This window comes from Limulus polyphemus, unplaced genomic scaffold (assembly GCF_000517525.1).
Source record: "Limulus polyphemus unplaced genomic scaffold, Limulus_polyphemus-2.1.2 Scaffold735, whole genome shotgun sequence".
NCBI classification, from domain to species: domain Eukaryota; kingdom Metazoa; phylum Arthropoda; class Merostomata; order Xiphosura; family Limulidae; genus Limulus; species Limulus polyphemus.
In genome coordinates this window covers 42,168-66,037 of record NW_013666345.1, presented here as the reverse complement: position 1 = coordinate 66,037, position 23,870 = coordinate 42,168, and the positions used below count along the sequence as shown (strand labels likewise).

The following is a 23,870-nucleotide window of genomic DNA, read 5'->3' as shown; positions in this document are numbered from 1 at the left end:
CCTATTACAAATATCTAAACAATAACTTACCTTAAAAATGCATTCCCATACTCAACCATTAGAGCTTCTGATTTGGGTTTGTTTTTGTTGTACAAGGCATAAAGATAAAACTGAGGCTCCTAAATGTTGAAATTAAACAGTAAAATATTTTAATTAGAATAATGGACTTTTTTGTTTTCTCAAAATCTGATAAACTGATTCATTCAACATTAAGTTCTCCACATGAAACATTTATCAAATAACAAACTTGGTAATCTTGTTTTAAAATAGCCATAGTCAACTTATTAAAAGAATGACATACACCATGATTTCCAAAAATTAGATTTACCCATTAAATGCCATTTACCATCTCAGGAACAAAGAAGTGTGTGTTCAATACAAAAATGTAAATATTTTAGTTTTTAAACACTCTGCAATTAAAAATGTGAACCCATTTTCAAGTTTTATTTTATATATAACTAATTACTTTTGATAATAAATTATAATATAAATAACTTTAAAATACAATTATATATTAACGGTTTTAATAATTTAGCATAAACTATTTACAAAAAACAAACAAAATATAAACCTTTTAATTCTAATATGCACAAACTGTACATCAATACAAAATCCAACCATGTTACCCTGATACCATTATTAAATTTGTAGTCATTTGGCCCACATGTAATTTGTAAAGTGGTAGAATGTACTGTGCACTCATAAAGTGAACCCCATATTTAAAATGTTATATCTTAACTACTCATCAAAGGAAAACAAAAATTCACCAGAGGCACATTAAGATCATATGTTTTATACATGAAAGTTTGGACATGGTAGGTGTTTAATATGCTTTCCTTCATTCTTGATCAACATACCAAGCTTATATTAAAGAAAGATACTAAAAGAATAAATTTGAATGAATGCTGTTCATTTATCCTACAATTTCCTGCACACTGACACTTATTTCATTCAAATCAACCTAATATTGTTGAAACATAGAAAGGGAGAAGAGATATTAAAGCAATACTAGTTTTAAAAGACATGACTTAGTTGTATAGTATAATATGGGTTGGAAACATTGCAAAGAAAGGAACATCCCCATAAACTGCTCATTTGAAGAGTGTTCCACACAAAACAATAAATGTGACATAATTTTTTGTAATTTAATATCTAAAATAATAGGTAGTAAAAAATTCTAAAAATAATATTTCAAATGGTAACATTAAATGTTAATCACCCTTCTTGACTGCTGTTCAAGACTACATTACATATACATCCTAGTTATGGTTATCATTAACAAGTACCTTCCAAATATGTTGTTTTTAGCTTAAGACAGATATAGAATAGATACTTACATAAGCAAGAAAACACTGTCCTACAAGGAAGGGTAAATTTTCACATTCTTCTAGCTGACTAAGGAAGTGGTGATTGTGAAATTCGAAAATCTTTTCAATATTTCCAAAAATGACATTCCTTTGACCCCGTAATGCTTGTGGAATGTCCTCTCGAAGAAGTTCTGGTAGATAATTCTGATTAACATAGGAACCTTACTTTAATTGTTGTGACTGAAGTATCCAAAGAATTTTGAAAGTTTGCTGATTTTCTACTGTCATTCATATTAAAAATATATTTTATTACAATAAAGTTCCACAAATAAACTATTATGCTATTGTAACGAATTTGTTATTATATATTTATCTTAATATTGATGCTGTTTAGATTAAGTTTATATTTAAAAACATGCGTAGCTTGTAGTGTTAGATATGTGTTGTGGAACTCCCGCCTATTCTTCAAAGTTGTAGAAGATTCTCAAGAATAAGTTTGTTTGTTTGTAATTAAGCACAAAGCTACACAATGGGCTATCTGTGCTCTGCCCACCACGGGTATCGAAACTCTGTTTCTAGCATTGTAAGTTTGCAGACATACTGCTGTGCCACTGGGGGGCCTCGAGAGTAAAAATCAACAATATAAGTGTGTACGTAAACGCTTAAATTTGTATTGTTACGTAAAACTGAAATTTCTAGAAAGCCTCTCCACACGCCTATAAATATAACCAACATGACACACCAAAGAGTGTATCTATTATTAGTTCACTATAGTCAGTGTGCTATAAACTTCGAAAGTTATAACTATTGAGAGTAAAAATCAACAATATAAGTGTGTACGTAAACGCTTAAATTTGTATTGTTACGTAAAACTTAAATTTCTAGAAAGCCTCTCCACACGCCTATAAATATAACCAACATGACACACCAAAGTGTGTATCTATTATTAGTTCACTATAGTCAGTGTGCTATAAACTTCGAAAGTTATAACTGTGATTGTTATAATGCTTACCGATCGGAAAACTTCAGATATTTGACCAGGAGCATTTACAAAGTTCGAACATTACAACTCATTTAACTTCAATGGATTCACATAGGATATTAATACTTTTACAAAAACATTACTTAAATTCAACCATGGCAAACTTGGCGTGTGTGACAAATCTAGCTAGCTTCCCGTTAAGTGAATCGTACATACGACAACTCATAATCAATTTGCTCATCGTGAACATGTTGGCAAATATCATAAACTGACTATATATCGGCTTTAATTTAACTACTAAATCCAAAGTACAATTTAACTACTAAATTTAAATTTATCAGTTAACTCAATTTCAGGGTATTTGAAATTCTAATACGTAACAGTTATCATAACATCCTTTGTTAGGATAAAGGATTAGCAGTAATTAATAATCTAACATAACATAGACATCCTAAAATACGTGTTCACATTTATCAAAAACAAACTTAGATATCAAAGTTAACTTTAAAAACTGAATAGCTAATTTTAACATCTGTTTGGGTTTGTATGAACATCAATAAAAATTTTGTATTTCTTTACCAAAACATCTCTATAAGTTAACTCAGTTAATCTATAAGTTCATGTCTGCAAAAAAAATCTGCTGAAAAACTATTCTAATTTTATTACCTCTTTGTATAATTAATTAAAAAATATATTACTGCTCACTGGGATTAGATGTAAATAGTGTAATGTATTACTGTTTACTGGAATTAATTGTGAGTAGCATAATATATGGTTACTACTAACTTATTTCTAACAAGTATAGAATATCCCAATTTTTGTTATGTATAATGTGTGAACCCAGTCTTACAAAAAAAGAAGTATCTAAGAGGTGTTGGGGCTTTCATAAATTTCCTGCAAGTATTAGCTTCTAAATGAAACTAAAACGACCATATTCAACCTTTGAGTGCTTTCTAAATGATATTATGAAAAAAATGTCCCATTTATCAGCAACCTGATAAGGAAAACTAAAAATCTCCAGCTGAGTTCATAATTAAAATATTTGGAAAGAATGCACTTTCCTTAAATTACAATAGGGTCTTACATATTGTCATAAACAACACTCGGGAATTTTTCTTTATTCTTGAAGTATAGAATGAAGCACTTTTTAAATATCAATTTAATGAAATAATAACATTATTTTTGGTAACATTTATTTTTCATTAACTGTTGGATATACAAGACTGTTCAGTTTCAGAGTTATTTAGTTATCTAATATTTAATGATTATTTAGTTTCATAACAAGAGTGTAAAAAGTTAATTATTTCAAAAGCGATAATTATGACAAGTTTTGTTACGGTACTCTGTATGAGTCATATGTTGTGTATGTAGTTTAATTGTTGTACTAGGCTTTTGTTATATTGTTGACATCATCTTACTCGAAGCTAAGTCTTTTTCGTTATGTGTAATATTGTCGTTAATAAAGGATAGATATTTCTAGATTTTTCTGTCGCATGTTATAAATACGTGCAGATACAGAGAGGAAGGTTAGAGAAAGTAAATGTGAAGTTAGACTGTGAGATTGTCAGTTTAGTCGTAAGGAGCCATTTCTGAAGTGAATTTCATAGTCTGTATTTTAACAACAGAGATAAGGAAGAATAATTTGTCTTGTCAAAAGGAGTTTTAAAGTAACTGAACCTACCTGTGTGGACTTTGACATAAAGGAGACAATATTTAAAACTCTGGATACAACTGTGGTAACCCATAGGGTAATGTAAGTGAATTTATCATTGACTGTATTGTGATAACTGAGGAGAAAATAAATAATTTCTTATCAGTTGGGTTCTAAAATAACTGAACCAGCCTGAGTGGACTTTTGACGAAAACAATAATTATTTAAAGTTCAAAATTCAACTGTGGTAAAAAATAGTGTAACAAATCTTTGTACATACATTTGACTTGTTTTGAATATATTATTTTAAAAGAAGTGGATTGTGTGCTGTCCATTTATTGTTGAAATTTATCGTCAACAAGCCACAAACACTATAAAAACCTGACATTAACATTGGAGCAATAAATATTTATCGTTCATAACTTCTAAGATAAGCAAAAACACCTTTTTCAAATTTTCAACAATGCAGGTATATAATGCTAAATATTCCTATTTATATCCAAGAATATACAACTTAACCAATGTTTATCTTGCCTACCTCAATTATATACTCCAAAGACTTAACATAGTCCTTTTCTGTTTGAATCATTTCTCTCATGATATGTAACAATGTCCTGAAAAAAACAATAAAATACACTACTACTTTAAATTATCTGACTAAAACTTGATACAATTCATCTTTAATAAAATTAGAATTTTTTTTATCTCTAAAAGCTTTTAAAACAGTGAAATAACAAATATATAAATAAATTACACCAATAACTAACATTAACTGAAGAAAAAAAAAGAGTATATCACTGATATACCACTACTTTGGCAAAATCCAGGGGACGGCAGCCTGGGGCTCCAGAGCTACATGCAGTTCTTTAACTCTCTCCCTGTTCAGTTATTGAAATAGGGGTTACATGCATTGCAGCTCTCAGTATCTTGCATTTTCACTGAATTTGAAAAAAATGTCTCTTCTTGTAACTTGGGTAGCTGACCCCTGGTATAATCTGATCAATATTTGATTCAGTTAGATAGACACTTTTTTTTATAAAGTTTTCAAAACAATAAAAACAAATATATAAGGTAATCACATCTATAACTAAAACAAATTCAAACAGTTTCCATTCATTTCATCTTATGTGTTAGCCTAAATCTTTCACAGAGGCTTCAAGGATGCACTGGCACTTTGTTTGGACACTGGAACTATTCCATCAAAGATAATGTTTCTTTGCAGACCACACTCTACTAAGGTCAATCCAAGTCAAACTGAAATGGTGGAGAACTACACTGACAGTTTGTGTGATCTACTGATGACTGTTATTTTGCAATTTTAAAACTTAGACTACTAGTTGCATTAACATTTTTTATCATTTGGGCCTGGTCCTCCCATCAGGACATTTCCTAGTAATATTTGTGGCAAGTTTGCTTTTGAAAGGTTTACAGTCACAAGTGAATGTACAGTTTCTTTTCCTTTTGCTAATTGTCACTACAAAAAATATATTTTACTAAATACGGCAAGTAAAGTTATGTGGGTTACAGCAACAAAAGAACAAGTTCATAAGGTATTTGTAAATCATAAAGAATGTCTAGGGGAATAAAAAATATTGCTTTCAACAGGTCCACAGTATATGATGTATATTGTTGTAGTGTGGCAGTTAGGACAGGCTTAAAAATGTTTCGGTTTGCTGTAACTCCACTGACCATCTGAAGTTGGGGCAGACTGAAAGATTTTTGATATTATGACCTAGGAACTTTTTATTTTCCCCAACTTCTGCCAATATACCAACCCATCTAACAAAATTTGCCAACTTTAGAAATTTTTTATCACCATATTATGATTAGAATATTTTTTCTCAGAAATTCATGTAGTCTATGATGATGTAGGAGGGCATACACCTGATTACCAATTGGCAGCTCAATGCTGATTGGCCAATACATTTAGGTTTGGCAACATGGCTTATCTCATCCCCAGGACCCTTCATGCTAAATTAATAAATACATGTCCTAGCAGGGAAGAATTTACTATTGGCGAGCATACATCAACAACATGGCGAATACAAGTCTGTTAAGTGTATACGTCTCCAACAAATATTCTCACGGATTGAGGATTAGGATGAAAAACAAATTAATTCCAACAGGAGGGAAGTACTTGTAGATTTATTTGCCAAAAGAAATGAAATGGAAGAACAAACCTCAAAACTGTTGGCAAAATTCCATTCAATTTCGTTGATAATGACCAGTAAGTGTGTGTGTTGTAAAATAATTTGAAATTTCTGCAATTCTCTTCATAAAATCAATGTTGTTAGTAATTGTATTCATGGTTTAACATGTTATGTTTTAGGTGATAACAGAACTAGTGTATTTCTGAAATTTTTTCTGCTGACCAATTTGAAAAAAAAATATATTTACCTACCTACCCACATTTTAAATCAGTTTTCGGTTACAGCAAACAAAAATATTTTTGAAGCCAGGCATTAAACACAACATTAGATATTCTTTGGTGTTTGGTTACATCATATTTCATCAGCTTTAAAAGCATCAAATATTATCAGGTTTTTAAGATAATGTCTGCTTTAAGGGTATATTAATCAGTTGAAAGCTACAGATATTAAAAATGTACCTTGTTAACCTATTAAAAAGCAGAGAGTTTAAACAGACTAAATTTACTTCATTTTTATTTTATGGTAAAATTGTTCTTAAGATACTAAGAAAAATGAAGATATAATACTTTTAACTTATTTACTTTTTTCGTTTCATTTGTTGGTCAAGATCTTCTGGCTGGTTGCTGTTAGCAGTTCTTGCCAGGTGGCTGTTTACTGGGACAGGTGAACTACACGTACCTGGATCTGATAAAGTGTGGGCTACAGCATACCTGGATGAGCTACTAGGATCTTCAGTTTCTACTACACTGCAAAAGTCACCATCATTAGAACAGTGGTTTTAAGTGTACAATAATTACTTCTAATAACCAAAAACAACTGAGCTTCCACTGTAATCACTGGTAATTTGAAGTTTTGGTAATATTTCAACAACTACACAATATGATATAAAAATATGTAAATGTCAAGTGTCTTCAAAAGACATCTGAGTAAAGTCATAAACTTTCCTTATATCATAAATTTCTAATTATTACATGTATCTAGCTTGTACATTTAAAATTCATGCACACTTCTTTTTTTTTCTAATTTACTATACTGTTTAATTTTTTTTTATCTTTAATAAGCAAAAATCTTCTACTAAAACTTTATCAGACAGTTATACACACACACTATTGTTGGAGTTCCTTGAAGATAAAATGTATATAAATACCTAATACATTTCATAGTTACTTATCTAACAATAAAATGTGATTTCACAGCATCTAATTTTTGGGTTCTTTGTTGCAGCTGAAAGAACTGCTATGTTTCACTTTTCTGTAATTGGGAAGAATATATCTTTATTTAGATATATTTTCAAAATTATCATGCAATTGTTCTTTGTGTAGTTAACTGGCATCTTGTAAACAGAATGTGAAAGGTTGCATTGTTAAACAGAATTACATACTATAAGGATTATTCAGTAAAGCTTATACCTGCTTGTTTCTGTGTAATGCCCTCCTGGAGTGAGATCATTATCATTTCAAAGCATGGTACAAAAACTTATACAAGTCAATAGGAACCAAGGATTCATCTTTTTAAAAATATATAATGGGAATGATTGTTGATGTGGGTAATCTAGGAAGGTAGTATTGGTGTCTTGGCTAGTTTAAAAGTGTTTTATTGTATTATGTTTATTTCTATTGCTGTCTTAATCTTGTGAAGATGTAAGGAAATCTAACTCTCTTTCCCAGGAGGCAAGTATTAGTGACAACTGATTACAGAAGCTTACCTGAATACCAGTTTTAAACTTTTATACAATATTTTCAAAAAGAATGACATTTCACTATCAAAACTCTAACTAACAGTAAGCAACTTTACATTAAAATATTCACCACTGATTGGGTCCTACATACTTTTACCTATAAAAAAGGAAAAAACTTCTTAGAAAAAGACAAAATTAAGCCCAAGTTAAGCTTTTCACAACCTGGGAAGTATTAGTTGAACTTCACTTGCATGTGGCTACATGATTTATTCATCCAATAGAGAAACGTTTCATCACAAAACCCTAAAGATAAAAAAATTGATAATTAAAATTATATCTTACTTTGAAACATTTTCCCCAGACTGGTTAATTGCTCTTGTCACTTGGTCAATTTGTAGTTTTTCATTCTGTTCACGAACTTCACTTGTAGCTTTCTGAAGAGCTTCTTCACAGAGCTGCCATGTCTGACACTTTCTCATCAGCTTCTTCAATGGGCGATGGTGAGATGATCCTTCCTTGGCAGAATTCTGAATGGAAGCAGCTCCAGCAACAATACTCCCAATTATTCTCTCTTTCAGTCCTACAAGACTACTTCCACTATGACTTTTAAATACACCATAGGGTTGAGCTTCTTTCTGAGTATGGTTACTTCGGGCTTCAAGTTTACTAAGAGAGATTGAGGCTACTGGTCCTTGTGTTGTTAGATCTTCTGTAATGAGTCCTTGACTCAGAATATGATCTTCTTTATCATCAATGGAGTGGTTTGAATGGCAATCTTTTAATCCTGACACTGGATTATAGTTACTTGGGAAAGAGGTATAAGAGCCAATTGAACAACTGTGGGGAGATGAAGTAGCTATTGATCTTCTCCTGTAAAAGCCAGAAGATGAAATGGAAGATGCAGTAGGAGTGCTTGTACTTTGAGGAGTCCAGCTGTGGTGGTGTTGGAAGTTAGTTTGACTGGATGAATCAGAATCAGGTTCCCACAACTCCTGCTGATGTTGGAGAGCCTCTATTTCCTGGTGTTGCTTAGCCTTCAAAAGTGTAGCTCGCCTTGTCTGGAGTAATTCCATTGTTTCTTGGCAACGAGCAGAAGCAGCCTACAACACAAGTAGTATAAGTTCAAAACCACAACACTTTTACATAGAAAATCATACATTGTACTAGAAATTATACAGCTGCAACAAATATTTTATATTTTTTGAAAATAAAATTTACAGTGAAATACAATTGAGAGAAAATTCATAAGCTATAAACAATTCATATATTAGTTATTTTCACTAGTTTATTCACGAGTATAATTTCTTTGAGGATATAAGAAAACTTTGACTAGTCACATTTCATAACATGCCTACCTTGACCTAAGTGAAACCAGTTCCAGAAAGATTTCACTAATATTTCAAGTGGTTCCAACTACTTTGTTAATCATAATATTTGACCTGAACTGGCACAATATACAAGGATGTTGGCGAGCTAGCTGACAGAAAACGTACTTTACTTGAATAACAGAACTATTCATTGAACAGAGACTTGCTAATCTTATGGCTATTGAAGCGAAAAAATGGAATATACTGTGTTTGATTCTAAATTAAAACTGCTGAAACATTTCATGATAAAAATATGAATTGTAATCTTAAACTCATCTACTGAAAATATTTGAAATATTTTCATTAAAACAAACTCTTAACTTCTTAACTGATATTTCACAGGCAAGTTGGAGTAACATAGATTATCAAAAATGTTTATTTCAGAATTTTTGTTAAACTTCTAATTTCAGTAAGCTGAAACATTTTGTTTCAACAATATGATAAACTATATATTTAATATTGTGTACACATGATTGCTAATAAAGTTGTTGGATATACAATTGCTTAGTGTAAGAGTTATTATTTAATTCATTTATTGATCTAATATTTAATGATTATTTAGTTTTCATGACAAGAGTATTAAAAATAGTTATTTTAAAGGCAAGAGTTATGTTTGTTTGTAATTAAGCACAAAGCTACACAATGGGCTATCTGTGCTCTGCCCACCACTGGTATCGAAACCTGGATTCTAGAGTTGTAAGTCCACAGACATACTGCTGTGCAACTGGGGAGCACATTTATTTGAAGTTCTGGATACAACTGTGGTAACTCACAGGGTAAGGTAAGTGAATTTGTCGCAGATTGTGCAGTAAGAAACAGAGTAGAGAAAAATAATTCGTCTTGTCAATTGAGTTTTACAGTATCTGAACTAGCCTGTGTGGACGTTTGACAAGAAAGAGAATTACTTAAAGCTTTAGATACAACTTTGATAACCAATAGTGAAATGAAGTTTTGTAGATACGTTTAACTTGTTTTGAATATATTAGTTTAAAACCAGTAGTTTATTTTAAAAGTAGTAGTCAAATTGAACAAATTATTTTTATACTGTTATGTATAAGAAATAAAAATACCTTGCACTGATCAAGCAACTTTTTATTCTCTAGCTTTGTTGCCAAATTCAACATTTCTTGGAACACCTCATCTGCAATTGGAGGATGATCTTCAAGATAGTCCTGAAGCTGTTTCAACATTTTCATCAGACCAGATGTAAAAAGTTGCTCAACTTTCATCTTTGAAACAAACTTCATAGTTTCTAAAGCCCATTCATAAGACTTGGGAAGAAAAAACATAAACATAGATATATTATTGATAAACCTAACACTTTTATGCAATGTCAAAATGACATAAAAAATCTTTCTGTTCACTAAGTTTGAAAGTTATTTGAAAAGATAACTAATTTGACAAATATATGTAAAGCATGAAAATAGTTTTATGTATCATTATGTAAAAAATAATTAAAGGTGATATTGAAATGTGAAACAATTTCACTCCTTATCTCAGAATAGTCATATCAAACTGTACCTGGAGTGATATACAAAACACCCTTAGACAGCAAAGAACTTGTACTGTCACTGGTGGTTCTTGTAGTAAATGATTTAGTATTTTATAAATGACTAATGTATAGAGTGAAAATGAATATTTCAAATAAATAGTTGGTAGTTGTACAATAATATATCAATCAGTTAAAAGATTATTATCTGGTGCTAATATTTCTGTGAAAATTACATTCTGGAACATCTCATATAATTAATTTTAAAACAATGTAGCTCACTCACTCTATCAAGAAAATGGTAACATTTGGCTGTATCTTCCAACCGCTCTCGAGTATCTTCTAGATGTTCTGTAAACGTGTTCATATGGTCTTTCAGAGTATCTGCAAGCTCTTGTACATCCCCATGCCCACCGTCATCAACCACATTTGGAGGACCAGCTGTCAAGTTGGAGACTTTAGGGTTGAATGCTGCGGCATCCTCCAATAGATCATTTCCTTTCTCAAGTTGCCGCTATTGGAAGGATTTTCAGTGACTTTAAACTTGTTATGAGATATACTGTCCAGCATAAGAAAGGGAAACATTGACATTTTCCTGTTTACAACATGCTGTGTAAGTGATTCTTTGATTGTCTGTAATTCCCACTTTAATTCGTTTTGTACAGTTGTTGGTAACAACCGAGAGTTGTGCATTATTAAAAATAAAACCTTATTGTATTTTTAAATACATTTTTATAAACTATCAATACATAGAATTGCTTGTGGGTATAAGAATTTGTTGGCGATATGATTCCCCCAATAACATATTAATTGCAAAAAGATAGCATCAATATTGCAATTAATCCCAGTGATTACATAAAAACGAGTAATTTCATCCAATTTTAGTAGTCAATTATTTTACAGTGAGTACTGTAATATGCAAAAAATTGAATGATGAAAAAGAAATTGATAATTTGATGGTTAATAAGAAATAGAGTAGATTTGGCTTTATAACTGTACTGGAGTTCAAAATAGGCTATTTATGTTACAGCTAAAAATAAACTACATTACTTCAACTAATAACTCAAAACGGTTTTTTTCACTCTTATTTAAGATCCACCATTTCAACTGGAAAAACCACAAAAGTTACAATAAATATCGGACAAATATTTTATGCAATGAGTTTATCTTTCTCAATGTTGTTTCGTTTCTCTTTGTCTATGAATAAACAAAAAAAGAAAAACGTTTTCTTTAGAGCATAAATATCTAAATTGCAGCATTTTTTAATCTTATTTATTTAATCACAAAACGGCTAAAGCAGGAGTCACAGAAGTATAAAATATTCTGGAACATATTTTGCAAAACATGCCTTATCCCTGGAATGATATCAGTTGTACACCTTATATATAAAAACATTTAATTTTGGTTCTGGACATATTTAGTATGTTCATCCTGATGGACGCCTTATGCGATATATGGATAAATGAATAGTCAGATACTCCAAGGTTGAGGAGATTGTCTTCCCTTTAAAATTGTTGGCTCAAGGAAAAGCAACCAGTCACAGTGCTCACCTCCTACACGTCTACTCTTAATCTAACAGCAGGATTGACTATTACTTGTATAATATACCCACAGTGGAAAGTATTGTGGCAAGTTGCGGGCTCGAACCTTTGGCCTCCTGATCTGCATTTCGGCACGCTAACCAATAGATCACACTCGGCCCGCAGCGTTCCAAATCAACGCAAAAAGCTCAGTATGTGTGACTTACCTAGCATACTTTGAGCTCCAATTTTCACTAAAATTTCTATGCTATGTGCTAATTGATGTAAAGGTTATTCGATAAATGTTATAGAATTCTTTACAGCTTACCGACTTTGAAAAATACGTTTGTTTCAAATTCTGGTACCTGAAGAACACAAGTCTTTAGTGAAAACTTAGTGCTTTTCCATTCAAAAATCACAGCCGAAATATCGGTCCTAATTATCAGAATATCAGAAGGGTTCTAAAGATATTTAAATATGTGTCTTCCATATATGGAAAACCTACATTTACCATAAACCAAAGGGTAAATATAGTCTCAGAATATCTGTAAAATAACATCAGTAATCAGTCATCTATGGCGCTGAGAAGTCTCACGTGAGTGACCTAAAATCTTTCACCTCAACAAGTTATTTTCGGCGGTCAGCTTTCAGTTAGTATTTGTTTCATGCAGATGAACAGCAACTGTTGGCAAACTAACTAAATCGCCGAAAAGAAATAGTATCACGCTTTGAACGAATCTGTATACGTACTGAATTAGCATATAAACAAAGCACAACTGATCTGGTGGGGAGTAGATGCCACGTCGAATGAGTGCAAGGGCGACGGAGCATGTCTCTACGTATTGTCCACTTATTATAGCAAGTACATTAGATAAACAAAGTATGTAAATAGTGTGACCTATACCACTATGTAAACAGGAAAATACAGTTGTGAGCGGTATCGCACTTGTTTACCACGTAACAGTTAATTCAGATCAGTCACTGGTGTTTTCGATAGGGTCTCCTCACGACAGTTAACATAGAAGAACGATATCAAGCTTCTAAAATTACTGCATCTCACAGCCACGTTCGTGTAAATTTCTCTCAAGCCATTAGTGTTTTGACCTTTAATTTTAGCAACTGTAGACGGCGGACCGAAGGTTAAGTCAGTACAGAGCCTTAAGAATTAAACAAAAAGCTTAAAAATTAATTTCTACTCCTAAATTTTGCTATTAAAAGAACAGCCACCGAGATTATGGAAATGTCTACTGATCAGATACAAGACGTCGTGATCGTAAGTGAACTGCGACTTCATAAGTCGTGTTTCCATACAGATTCTACATGGAACCTCTTCGAACACAGACATAGCAATGCCATGCCACTACTTTAGTTCTTATATAATTTATCTCCACCAACAAGATAAATATTTCAGCGGTTTTGTTCTAGAAAAATACAGACTTTGATCCGTGGCGTATACGGTATACTATCACCAAAACTGACCAATTGCCGTATTTTCTCTCCTTCAAATTTTATGAAATACAACAGAAATTACACACGCACGATGAATGACATTTCTTAATAGATTAAGTTTTAGCCATTGTAATGAAATGGAGATAACAGTATGTTAGTAAGGTTATGATCTCTCGTCTAAAACCAATACTGTATTCTGTGCCATAAAAATAACACACTAAGTTCATCGAAAGGCTTTATCAAAGGAGTAGAAAGTTCGCAATAATAGAAATAAGTACGTGTAGAACCATCCCAGAGTGTTTTATGTTACTTTGATATTAATCTCCGTTTACAAGTTTTAATTTGTTATAGGAAAGCCAAACAAACGTACTGAATACGCATTATGGAGATAAAGTGGAGAATCATTTGAGAAACTGGCAGCTCCGTAACAAGACAGTTTGTAGACCTTACATTTTAATGTAAAATGTTCAAAGAACATACAACCTAACCAGTAATCACATAAAATATTCAAATAACAAAGTCTAACCAACAAATCTTCTGAATTAAAAATAAATACTTTAAAAGATCGAGAGGAAAACAAGCAACAAGGTATTGGCGTTGACCAGAAGTGATCCATTAAATTAGAACACCTGCTATTTCTACTCTCCTTTGATAAGAAGCTCTTAAAAATGGGGAGCAAAAAGGTAGTTTTTGCGAATAAGGAATTAGGCCCGTGTAAACTCTCACGAATCGACTTAGGTTTACAAAATGGACTAGATGTTACAAACCGATTTAGGTATATAACGTGGACTAGATGTTACTAACCGACCTAGGTTTATAACGTGGACTAGATGTTACAAACCGATTTAGGTATACAACGTGGACTAGATGTTACTAACCGACCTAGGTTTACAACGTGGACTAGATGTTACTAACCGACCTAGGTTTATAACGTGGACAAGATGTTACTAACCGACCTAGGTTTATAACGCAGTTCGTTTTAGATGATGATATGTCCCCAGGAACTAGATATTACAAATTTGCTTAGATTTATAACAGGGTATTCGTTTCAAAAGAGGATATGCCCACAAACTAGAAATTATAAAACTAGCTTAGTTTACAACACATGGTTCGTCCCAGAAGTGGATATGCCCATAGTCTAGATGTTACAAATCGGCTTAGGTTTTTAACACGTAGTTCGTCGTTTGAAAGACGATATCTCCATGAACAAGACACATTAGGTGAACTTTTTTGTGTCAAACAAGTACTGTGTAGCATGTGATAGGGAGTAACTGTCTGCGGTCATAAATGTTATCGCGCGATTCGTTGCGTGACATGATTTCTTTCAGAAACAGGTACCGCACTGTTTTCTTCCTCAATAGTGGATCAAGTAATATTTGTATAATTTTGACAGAAAGCAGCCTAGACAGCCAACAACAAAATAATAATAATAAAACACCAACACCGTTTCGCTAAGTGATGTTTCTTACAATATTTGTAATCACACTGATCATTTATTTCTCGACATTCCTCCTTTATCCTTCATGCTTCTGACTGTATATAATATAGTTGCACTTTTTATTACCCATTTCGTATTACACACTGTATCTATAGTCTTGGCCAAAATGTTTGGATAATGTTCTATATTGATTTTATTGTCTACATGCATGGAGTAGTTATTGAGTAAATGTCCGAGTAGTAACAAAGAATGTATCGTATGATTGGACAAACATGTACGAGTCATTATTCTGGTCTGTATGATTATTTTGCACCGGACATTGTCAGAACAGTAGGGTGCCCCCCAGTGTACTGTATCCAGAATACTGAAATGCCATAGGAATACAGGAAAGTCTACTGGTAGACGTAGAAAAAATACTGCTCGAGATGGCCGTGTTTTGAACACATTAACATGTCAAGGTCGAAAGAAGTCTTTTAACACTTTACGACAGGAATGGCATAGATACATTCATTCCAGACTACCCAGAAGAACAGTGAATAGGAGACTGACCAAACAAGGTTATTTTGCAAGAAGGGCTACCTGCAAATCAATATTAATCAGAATTCGCCTCCATCACAGTGATATTGGGCAAGACAGCATGAAAACGTACAGTTAGGACACTGGCGACATACAATTTTTTCCCCATAGTCCTGTTTCTGGCTTGTTAAAGCTGATGGCAGGATTCGTGTTCTTCGTTTGCTTGGAGAACAGATGAGGAAAACTGTCTTTCCCACAGGAGTTGGTGCAGTACATATTTGGGCAGCTATTCATTATGGTGGAAAAACTGCTCTTCATATCCTCCAGGGAAACGCCAATTGCGCCTCCTACAGGCATCACTTGGAGACAATATTTCTGCTATATGATAGGGCAAGGTTTGGAAATAACTTTGTGTTCCAGGATGACAATGTTACTGCCCACAGTGCGTGCATTGTACAGGATTATCTCGATCAAGAGGATGTTACAAAATTGTCATGGCCAGCAAAGTCTCTAGATTGTAATCTCATTGAAAATTGTTGGGCAGAAATGAGCCGGAAAATTGCTAACCACGATCCTAAATCAGCTATTATAGCTGAGTTGTAGCGCCTTCTAGTGACAAGTTGGGATGAAATCACGGTGGATTACATCAATAACCTCACTGACAGCATGCCCAGTCGTTTTACAGAGGTTATTAGAGTACGAGGAGGACCAACCAAGTACTGAATGTTTAATATGAACTGATATAAGGTTACAGACGCTATTTATAATAATATTATATTTTATCATCGTATATGTTTTGTTGTGATAGGTGAAATGCTGAATTATACATCCTCTACAGGTGTCTTATAAAATTGTTTGCTGTTGTAATAAATCGTTCATGATGTTCATAGAACCTGTCTCATTATACAAATTACGTATGTAGATATTTAATATAACACGTATTTCTCAGTTTTACGACGCTAACTGTATTTGTATTCCTTCTTATTAATAATGATCTTATTTGTTAAAAAATATGAAAACATTCTGGCCAAGACTGTAGTATATAGACGAAAGCCACTCATACGTACGAGACATACACAGGATGAAAGGTAACCAAACAATTGTTATTAATTCCCTTAATCACATAAATGTACTTATTCATATGTATTAAAAAAATGTGTGTATATATTTATGCATATTTTTGATAAGACATTTTGCTCTCCTTGAAAGTGTGTTATAAAATTGGTACACTTCATAATTCTAACTAAACCTCTTGAGGTTAAAACCTGAAAAAAAAAACCACCCAGTAAACCATGAAAAAAGAAAGTAAGCTGAGCGATAGCGCAAATACGAGTGGCAAAATCGCGCACAGTGGTCATACGTGAATTTCGGAAGTACGCTTGCTTTCACACCAGGTGCGACCTTGATGTTTAACCTTACCATGAAACGTGTAATGTAGGGCAACTGGAATTTGAAATGACCGCCATTTTCGAAAGTCTAATTCACAGAGCTTCAAGCTTCTTTCCCGTGACTATAGAAACTTTCCAGTTTTCTTAGACCAGAACGCCTGATTACTTTTTTGTACATGTACCCGTTTCACGACGAAATGTTGTTACATTATTTTAAGGTTGCATATTTTTGTTCATTTAAAATGTATTACTTAACCAGTTCAAAAGCTTTTGTTTTTATATATCATTACAACATATCTTTGTTAAGTTGTTAAAGACAAACAAAAACATCCTTTGCAGTTTTAAATATTTAGCTGTTTGGTTAATTCTTTGTAGTAGATCGTACATAATGTTTCATTCCTAACATATATAGGCCTCAAGCAGAAATAGTTAAATTGATACAGCATCAAACACACGTTTAATATAGTCTGTTACTCATGTATCTTTTTAATTTCGCACAGTTTTTCCTTTATACTAGTTTGACTGAACGTTAACAATAATAACGTTTTAATATAGTTAAGGGAATTAAAACCCTTAGAAGGGTGCTACTTAATATTCAAACAACGAAGATTAATAACGTGTATAATTACTTATACTGAACTTGACAAAACCTGGACACTGGGAGCAGTTTTGGCCGACAGAGGCGTGATTGTATGAAGGTGCTAGAGGATTAAGCTGCCCTCTGATGTGTTATACATACAATGCTACCACGTGCACTTACGTTTTATGTAACTAGCACAATACTTCAAAAAGAAAACAAGTACAAACACAAAAAGTTATCACTAACACTTACAGCTTCTTGTGATTTCATTTTCTAACATTTCATTTCTTCTTTCTAACTTCAGTTATTGACAACTTTCCATGTTTGTCCTGTTTTTCAACTATTCATGTTGTCACTACTCGGTGCCAAATCGCGGATTGTATAGACGTAGCAGACAGACACTGGAGAACGCCCAGCCAACTTGTGGCTTGTTTACAGATTGAGGGGTTGAACAGTGCCTCGTTGTCATGACGACCAGCACTTGAATTTTAATGAACAAATAGACGCATTTAAGAAATTAGTCTACCCCAGAAACTTAATATCATAGATTTAGAAACCCTGCAGCAGTAGTCTAGCTCTTCGGAAACCAATTTCAGATAAGAAGGTTAAAGGCCATCACACAATATAACAGCAGTATTTCATGTTTATTTTCAGCTACTTGTAGCACAGTTAGTAAATTCACAAGATGTTCGTTTTGTCTTTGTTATTATATTTTATTTTTAAACCACTGCAACTTAATTTGTCTGTTCGGGATAGATTTTATCACCCATCTCTTAATTCTTCAGCTGCATATGTATAATTTGAATTTCGTTCTTTACAATTCAGACACATAATTTTCTCCAATTTCTGAGAGAAAAGAGTACATTATATTAAAACGATTTTGGAACCTCATTATGTAATTAAAGACCGTGTCACTACACATGGTCATGTTCTATCTATGTGTTTCTCAACCAACGGTACGCAGACCGGAAGTGGTTCGTCACAACAAACTTACGGGGTCCGTAGATTTTCACGAAACAAACAAACAGAAACTGACAGGATATTCATATATGAATCGTAGTGTTTTTAAGTTGTTCTTGCATTTTAATGGTCTGCGATAGTTTAGGAAGGCAGTAAGCCGGTCCCTGATATCGAAAAGATTGAGAAACGCTACTCTGACGACCGTACATCATAGCCCTGCCTCGTAGTTTCCATTGCATTATGTTTTGTACTATTCTGAGAGATGAATTATTTCAAATCTGTTTTTGGATGGCCCTGGCTTCCCAAACTGATCCAAATTACTTTGGTTTTCAAAGACTACAAAAGAATTAGCACAAAGGATCACCAACAAAAAGGTCAAGTACATTTCCAAAGACTCAGAAACTCGAGTACTTTCGGATAGTTGGCTATTCTTCTTCAGTAATAAAAAGGGGCCTTAAGTACAAGGAATTTCCCAGTTTAGGAAATTTCAAATCCCCAATATGAATGCATCTTTATGATCCGGGACGGGGTGTATGAAAATTTTGTCACATACCTTTCCCAAAAGGTATCGATTTTCACTGGTACCACAGTACCTATGCCACGTCAAATTATGTTAAGAGGAATTTCTGATGCACTCAGTTCTACCGAGATTTTACATCAGTGTTATCACGTAACTTACTTAATTACTAATTTAAAATATGCTGTAAAATGCAGTTTCGATCATAAACCTACCGAATCAGATACTAAAGTTTTTGTTGTTTTTTACCAGTGTGGAAGATATGGGCGCGACATGACCACTAACGACAAGATGAAAGCCATGCTTTTAAAATGTTACGAGGTAAATTAGATCAAACATGGTGACAAGTAGTCAAGAAATGGAAATATGCTCTAGAACCTAAAGAATGGAAAAGACGTACTTTAGTACATATAATCTCTAACCCATGACTTCTAAGAGCGATGCTTAGTTAGATGACAATAACAAAAAAATATGGCACTCTGCTAACGCACGACAAATATGATGGGTGCAATGTGTACCTTATTTAGATGCAATGTAACAGATAACTTCTAATATAAAATTTATATGAAGAGGCTTAGCTTTATACCATGGGCTGAAGAGCTTTTACCGTTTACGTTATATATATATGTAACAGAAATGTTTTATTGTTGTTTTTTTGATAAATCGTGTTTTAAAATTTCATTGTGTAACTTACAAAATGAAAGTGTTTTTGCCAAAATATTTAGTTAAAGAACGTCAAGAGTTTTACTTATCAGTATGTTGATATTAAGGTATCTACAAATTACTTGAACACATTTATGTGTATTAATACTTTATTATAAAATCGTATATAGTTCCCAGTTTATGACTTGATAACTTCGTGACTTATTTACATCTTAGGGGGCATTTTGCCGGAGAGAGACGGATTTTTTAATGTTTTCTTATTACTGGCTTTTTAATTAATGCTTGATCCTGGTATTCAAAACCCTCTCATCATAAAAAAATCTCATTGAATAAAACTAAAAGATTTGGGCTATCATGTTTTGTACAGTTATAATAAAACTGTATTTTACAACCAGAAAACATTAGCCCTAGCATGAGGCCTATGAAGGTGGTCTGAATTCTGAAGATTAATGAAACATAAATATTTTCTGAAGCTTTCACTTGTAACAGGGCAATAAGTATATGTAGTTCTAACAAGGCAGTTTGAATATATAGTTGTAACAAGTCAGTGAACCGTTGTAATAAGACAGTGTGTGTATACATAGTTGTAATAAGGCAATGTGTAAATGTTTTTTAAAAGGGCAGTGTGTACATAGTTGAAACGGGGAGTTTAAATATATATAAATAACTCACTAGCTTCTTGTATGGGCATCAAACGTACTGTTGATTTTTGAATGCTTGAAAACTTAGATAGAACCTAACGAAAACGTTGTGGTCTTAAGTAAAGACTGGTGAGAACGTTATTTGTATATGAATAATGACTAGCGACAACATTGTGTCGTCTGAGTAAAGAAAGGCTTGTGAACGTGTTGTGTGGTCGGAGCAAGAGTTGGGAAAACGTTACGTGACTGAACAAAAGTTGACGAAAACTGTGTGTATAAGTAAAGAAAAACTTGCAAGACTGAAGATGATTTAAAAAGCATTTGTTGTTACTCTAATGATAACAGAAATCATATAGGTTAAGCTTGTTATATTAAACGATTTTGGAGCCTCGTCACGTGGTTACAGTCCATTTTCGCGACGTCCGGTCATGCTCTAACTGACAACAACTGTGCAGTGTAGTTTCTTTGAAAAAGACCCCGTCGTAAAACTGTCACGTCCAAAGCGCACCACTCATTCTTCATTGCACGTTATCCATTATACATCTAGTGTACGAGGCCAACGGTTTCCCGGCGCCCGTTTCATTAGTCCTATCTGACAGAAATCCACAGACGCGTCTGGCAATTTGACCAGTATGTCTTCGTTTAGAATAATATGAATACCCGTTTCATTCTCCAGTCGCTTGAGGAATGCACCAATTAAACAGATAAGTCGTGGAAGCAACTTATGTACACATGATTTGTGTCGCTTTCCTACACAGAGGTCCTTCTTGATAATGTTTCGGACTGTTGCCTGGAGCGTGGATGGCTCTTTACATTAACCTTTGTATATGTGCATTCTCCACCGTTACAAGAAGCAAGACTTAAAGTACTGCAGCTGGGATACGACTTACTGCAGGTCTCTTTTTAGTTCATTCCTGTACCCAAACATTGGCCCATCTTTCTTGGTTTTCCAAAGCCATTGAGCATAAAATATATATCCAAGTCTTGGGAATTCTAAATCCTCGATCTGACCACATACTTATGACATGAGTGTATGAATACCTTACGCCGAAATGGCTGTTATATACCCTTCCCAAAAGCGCTTAACTCTCGATGACGTAGCACTACCGACAAAACGCTATATAATGTCAACATTAGTTATAATACATGTAGTTCTAGCGCGACTTTATAGCAGCTGTGGTTGTTACGTTAGTTTTTGATTTGTATATTCAATATTGAACAATAGTGCTCTGTATAAATATATAGATGCAACAATGAGAATACATTTAGATACTGGTGTGTCTGATATAGTGAAAATAAAATGAAAAATTAGATAAGGGGATCTAAAATGTGTTTTTAACCTAAAAATAAAATATTGTTTTCGATGAAAAAGAACCAACAAACTTGAGATTTGCTGTAGCGCTTTCGACAAGAAGTTTTAAAGATATGAAGATTCAATCCAACACCTATAAGATGAAGAACAATAGAAGAGAAGGAACAAACCTTAATAATAAAAGCAGGTTGGAGTACGTTTGGGAAGTTCAGATATATATATTCAAAGTACAAAAAATACCCATCTTTTTAAAAGCGAAAGTATTTAACGTATACATGCTACAGCAATATTATTATACTGATCACAAACACGCGTTATTAATAAAAAAAGATAACAAAAACAAGTTAAAAGAATACAAGAACTATTAGACATTTTAAAAACACTAAAGGAATAAAAATGGTGGTGGGCTGAACATATGTCAAGAAAAGATGGTAAAAAACGGACAAAGAAAATTATATAGCAACGACCAAGAACAGGGAAAAGACGACAAGGACTGCTGAAGAAAATGAAAAGACGATATCGTAGAATATGTGTAGTTATCATATCTGTGGAGATACTGCGAAAAATAGGAAACATAGAAAATATATAAGGAAGGTAACGTCGTGCAGTAGACAGCAAATGCTTAAGAAGTGTGAGTAAAGGCTTGTGTAAACGTTATCTGTCTGAGTGAAAGCTGAGGAAACATTGCATGTGTGAAGAAATGGAGAAAATGTCGATGCTGTTAGTATATAGTTAAGAGATTCACGTATCTACAGACACATCAAGCTGTTGTATAATTTAAGGAAATTATTAGAATTCTAGTGTTTCTTCGGGCCTATCATCACTCAAGTAATATCTAGCATGGTTGTGCTGAAACAGGAGTGATCCTTTACAAACAACATGAAGTACAGATGTTGAAGATGTATCACTTCACTAATTCAGTTTACTTGTATTAGCGAAATGATACAAGTAAAATGTATACATTAGGCCCACGCGTAAGTTAGCAGTTCACACCACACGGTGTATGTATACACATAGAATTGCTATTCAACAGTTTATATGCAATTGCAAAAGCAGCTAATTTTATCTGACTTTGTATGGAAAGCATCATAAACACACACAAAAATATAAAATTCCTTTCAACATTCTGTTTTATGTAAATATCAAGTTTTCAGCCACAGTATTATAAAATTTTTACTGGTTTTTATTATGCAAAAGTTTATCGTTGTAGATGATGATAACCAATAACAAAGTATTTCTACTTCAATGAGTAGAAAATCTCGCCAGCATTCTAAGCAAACTTTATGCTGAAGTTAGACGTATGTGTTTTATTCGTTTAATGGTATGATCACAGGATGAAGGGCTGTTATATTTTGAAAATTAAACAACTTATACATCTTAATGATTATTAAAAAGAGATCAACATCCTGAATAGAATGTTAAACTTGAAAATTGAGATGTAGGCCCGGGGATATAGGCTAAATATAAATGTGACCGCGCTCATTAATCAGGTTTTAGTAAAACTGAGAACAGAAGAGGGGGGTAGAAAATTGTTTACTGGTGATTTTAGGCAACAGATCATTTACTATCCACATAACCAGTCAATAACTGTTTAATAGCACACTAATACAGCTATTGTGTATGATTCGTTAGTTCACCTGTTTAACGATGTGTGTGTAACATTTAAATACAAGTAAATATTAACTATAATGTGTCAGCCAGGTTATAAAGATTATAGTTTTCAAATGTTAACTATAATGCAATAACGTTTATAACCTGGCTGACACCATTATAGTTAACATTTGAAAGAATAACGTTTATAACCTGGCTGACGTTTTCAAATGTTAACTATAATGCGTCAGCCAGGTTATAAACGTTATTGTTTTCAAATGTTAACTATAATGCGTCAGCCAGGTTATAAACGTTATTGTTTTCAAATGTTAACTATAATGCGTCAGTCAGGTTATAAAGGTATTGTTTTCAAATGTTAACTATAACTGCGTCAGCCAGGTTATAAACGTTATTGTTTTCAAATGTTAACTATAATGCGTCAGCCAGGTTATAAACGTTATTGTTTTACAAATGTTAACTATAATGCGTCAGTCAGGTTATAAAGGTTATTGTTTTCAAATGTTAACTATAATGCGTCAGCCAGGTTATAAACGTTATTGTTTTCAAATGTTAACTATAATGCGTCAGCCAGGTTATAAACGTTATTGTTTTCAAATGTTAACTATAATGCGTCAGCCAGGTTATAAACGTTATTGTTTTCAAATGTTAACT

General features: G+C 33.0%; 1 protein-coding gene across 1 annotated transcript in view; it reads right to left on the bottom strand.

The window, feature by feature from the left end:
- The window catches only part of LOC106460245 (puratrophin-1-like), a gene marked incomplete at its 5' end in the record, with an annotated part of 70,201 nt that overhangs the window by 7,250 nt on the left and 39,081 nt on the right, over nucleotides 1-23,870 (bottom strand). The window contains 7 exon segments of the mRNA XM_022386917.1: nucleotides 27-119; nucleotides 1,338-1,511; nucleotides 4,479-4,554; nucleotides 6,672-6,836; nucleotides 8,111-8,868; nucleotides 10,206-10,406; nucleotides 10,911-11,138. Coding sequence (XP_022242625.1) covers nucleotides 27-119; nucleotides 1,338-1,511; nucleotides 4,479-4,554; nucleotides 6,672-6,836; nucleotides 8,111-8,868; nucleotides 10,206-10,406; nucleotides 10,911-11,138 — 1,695 coding nt within the window.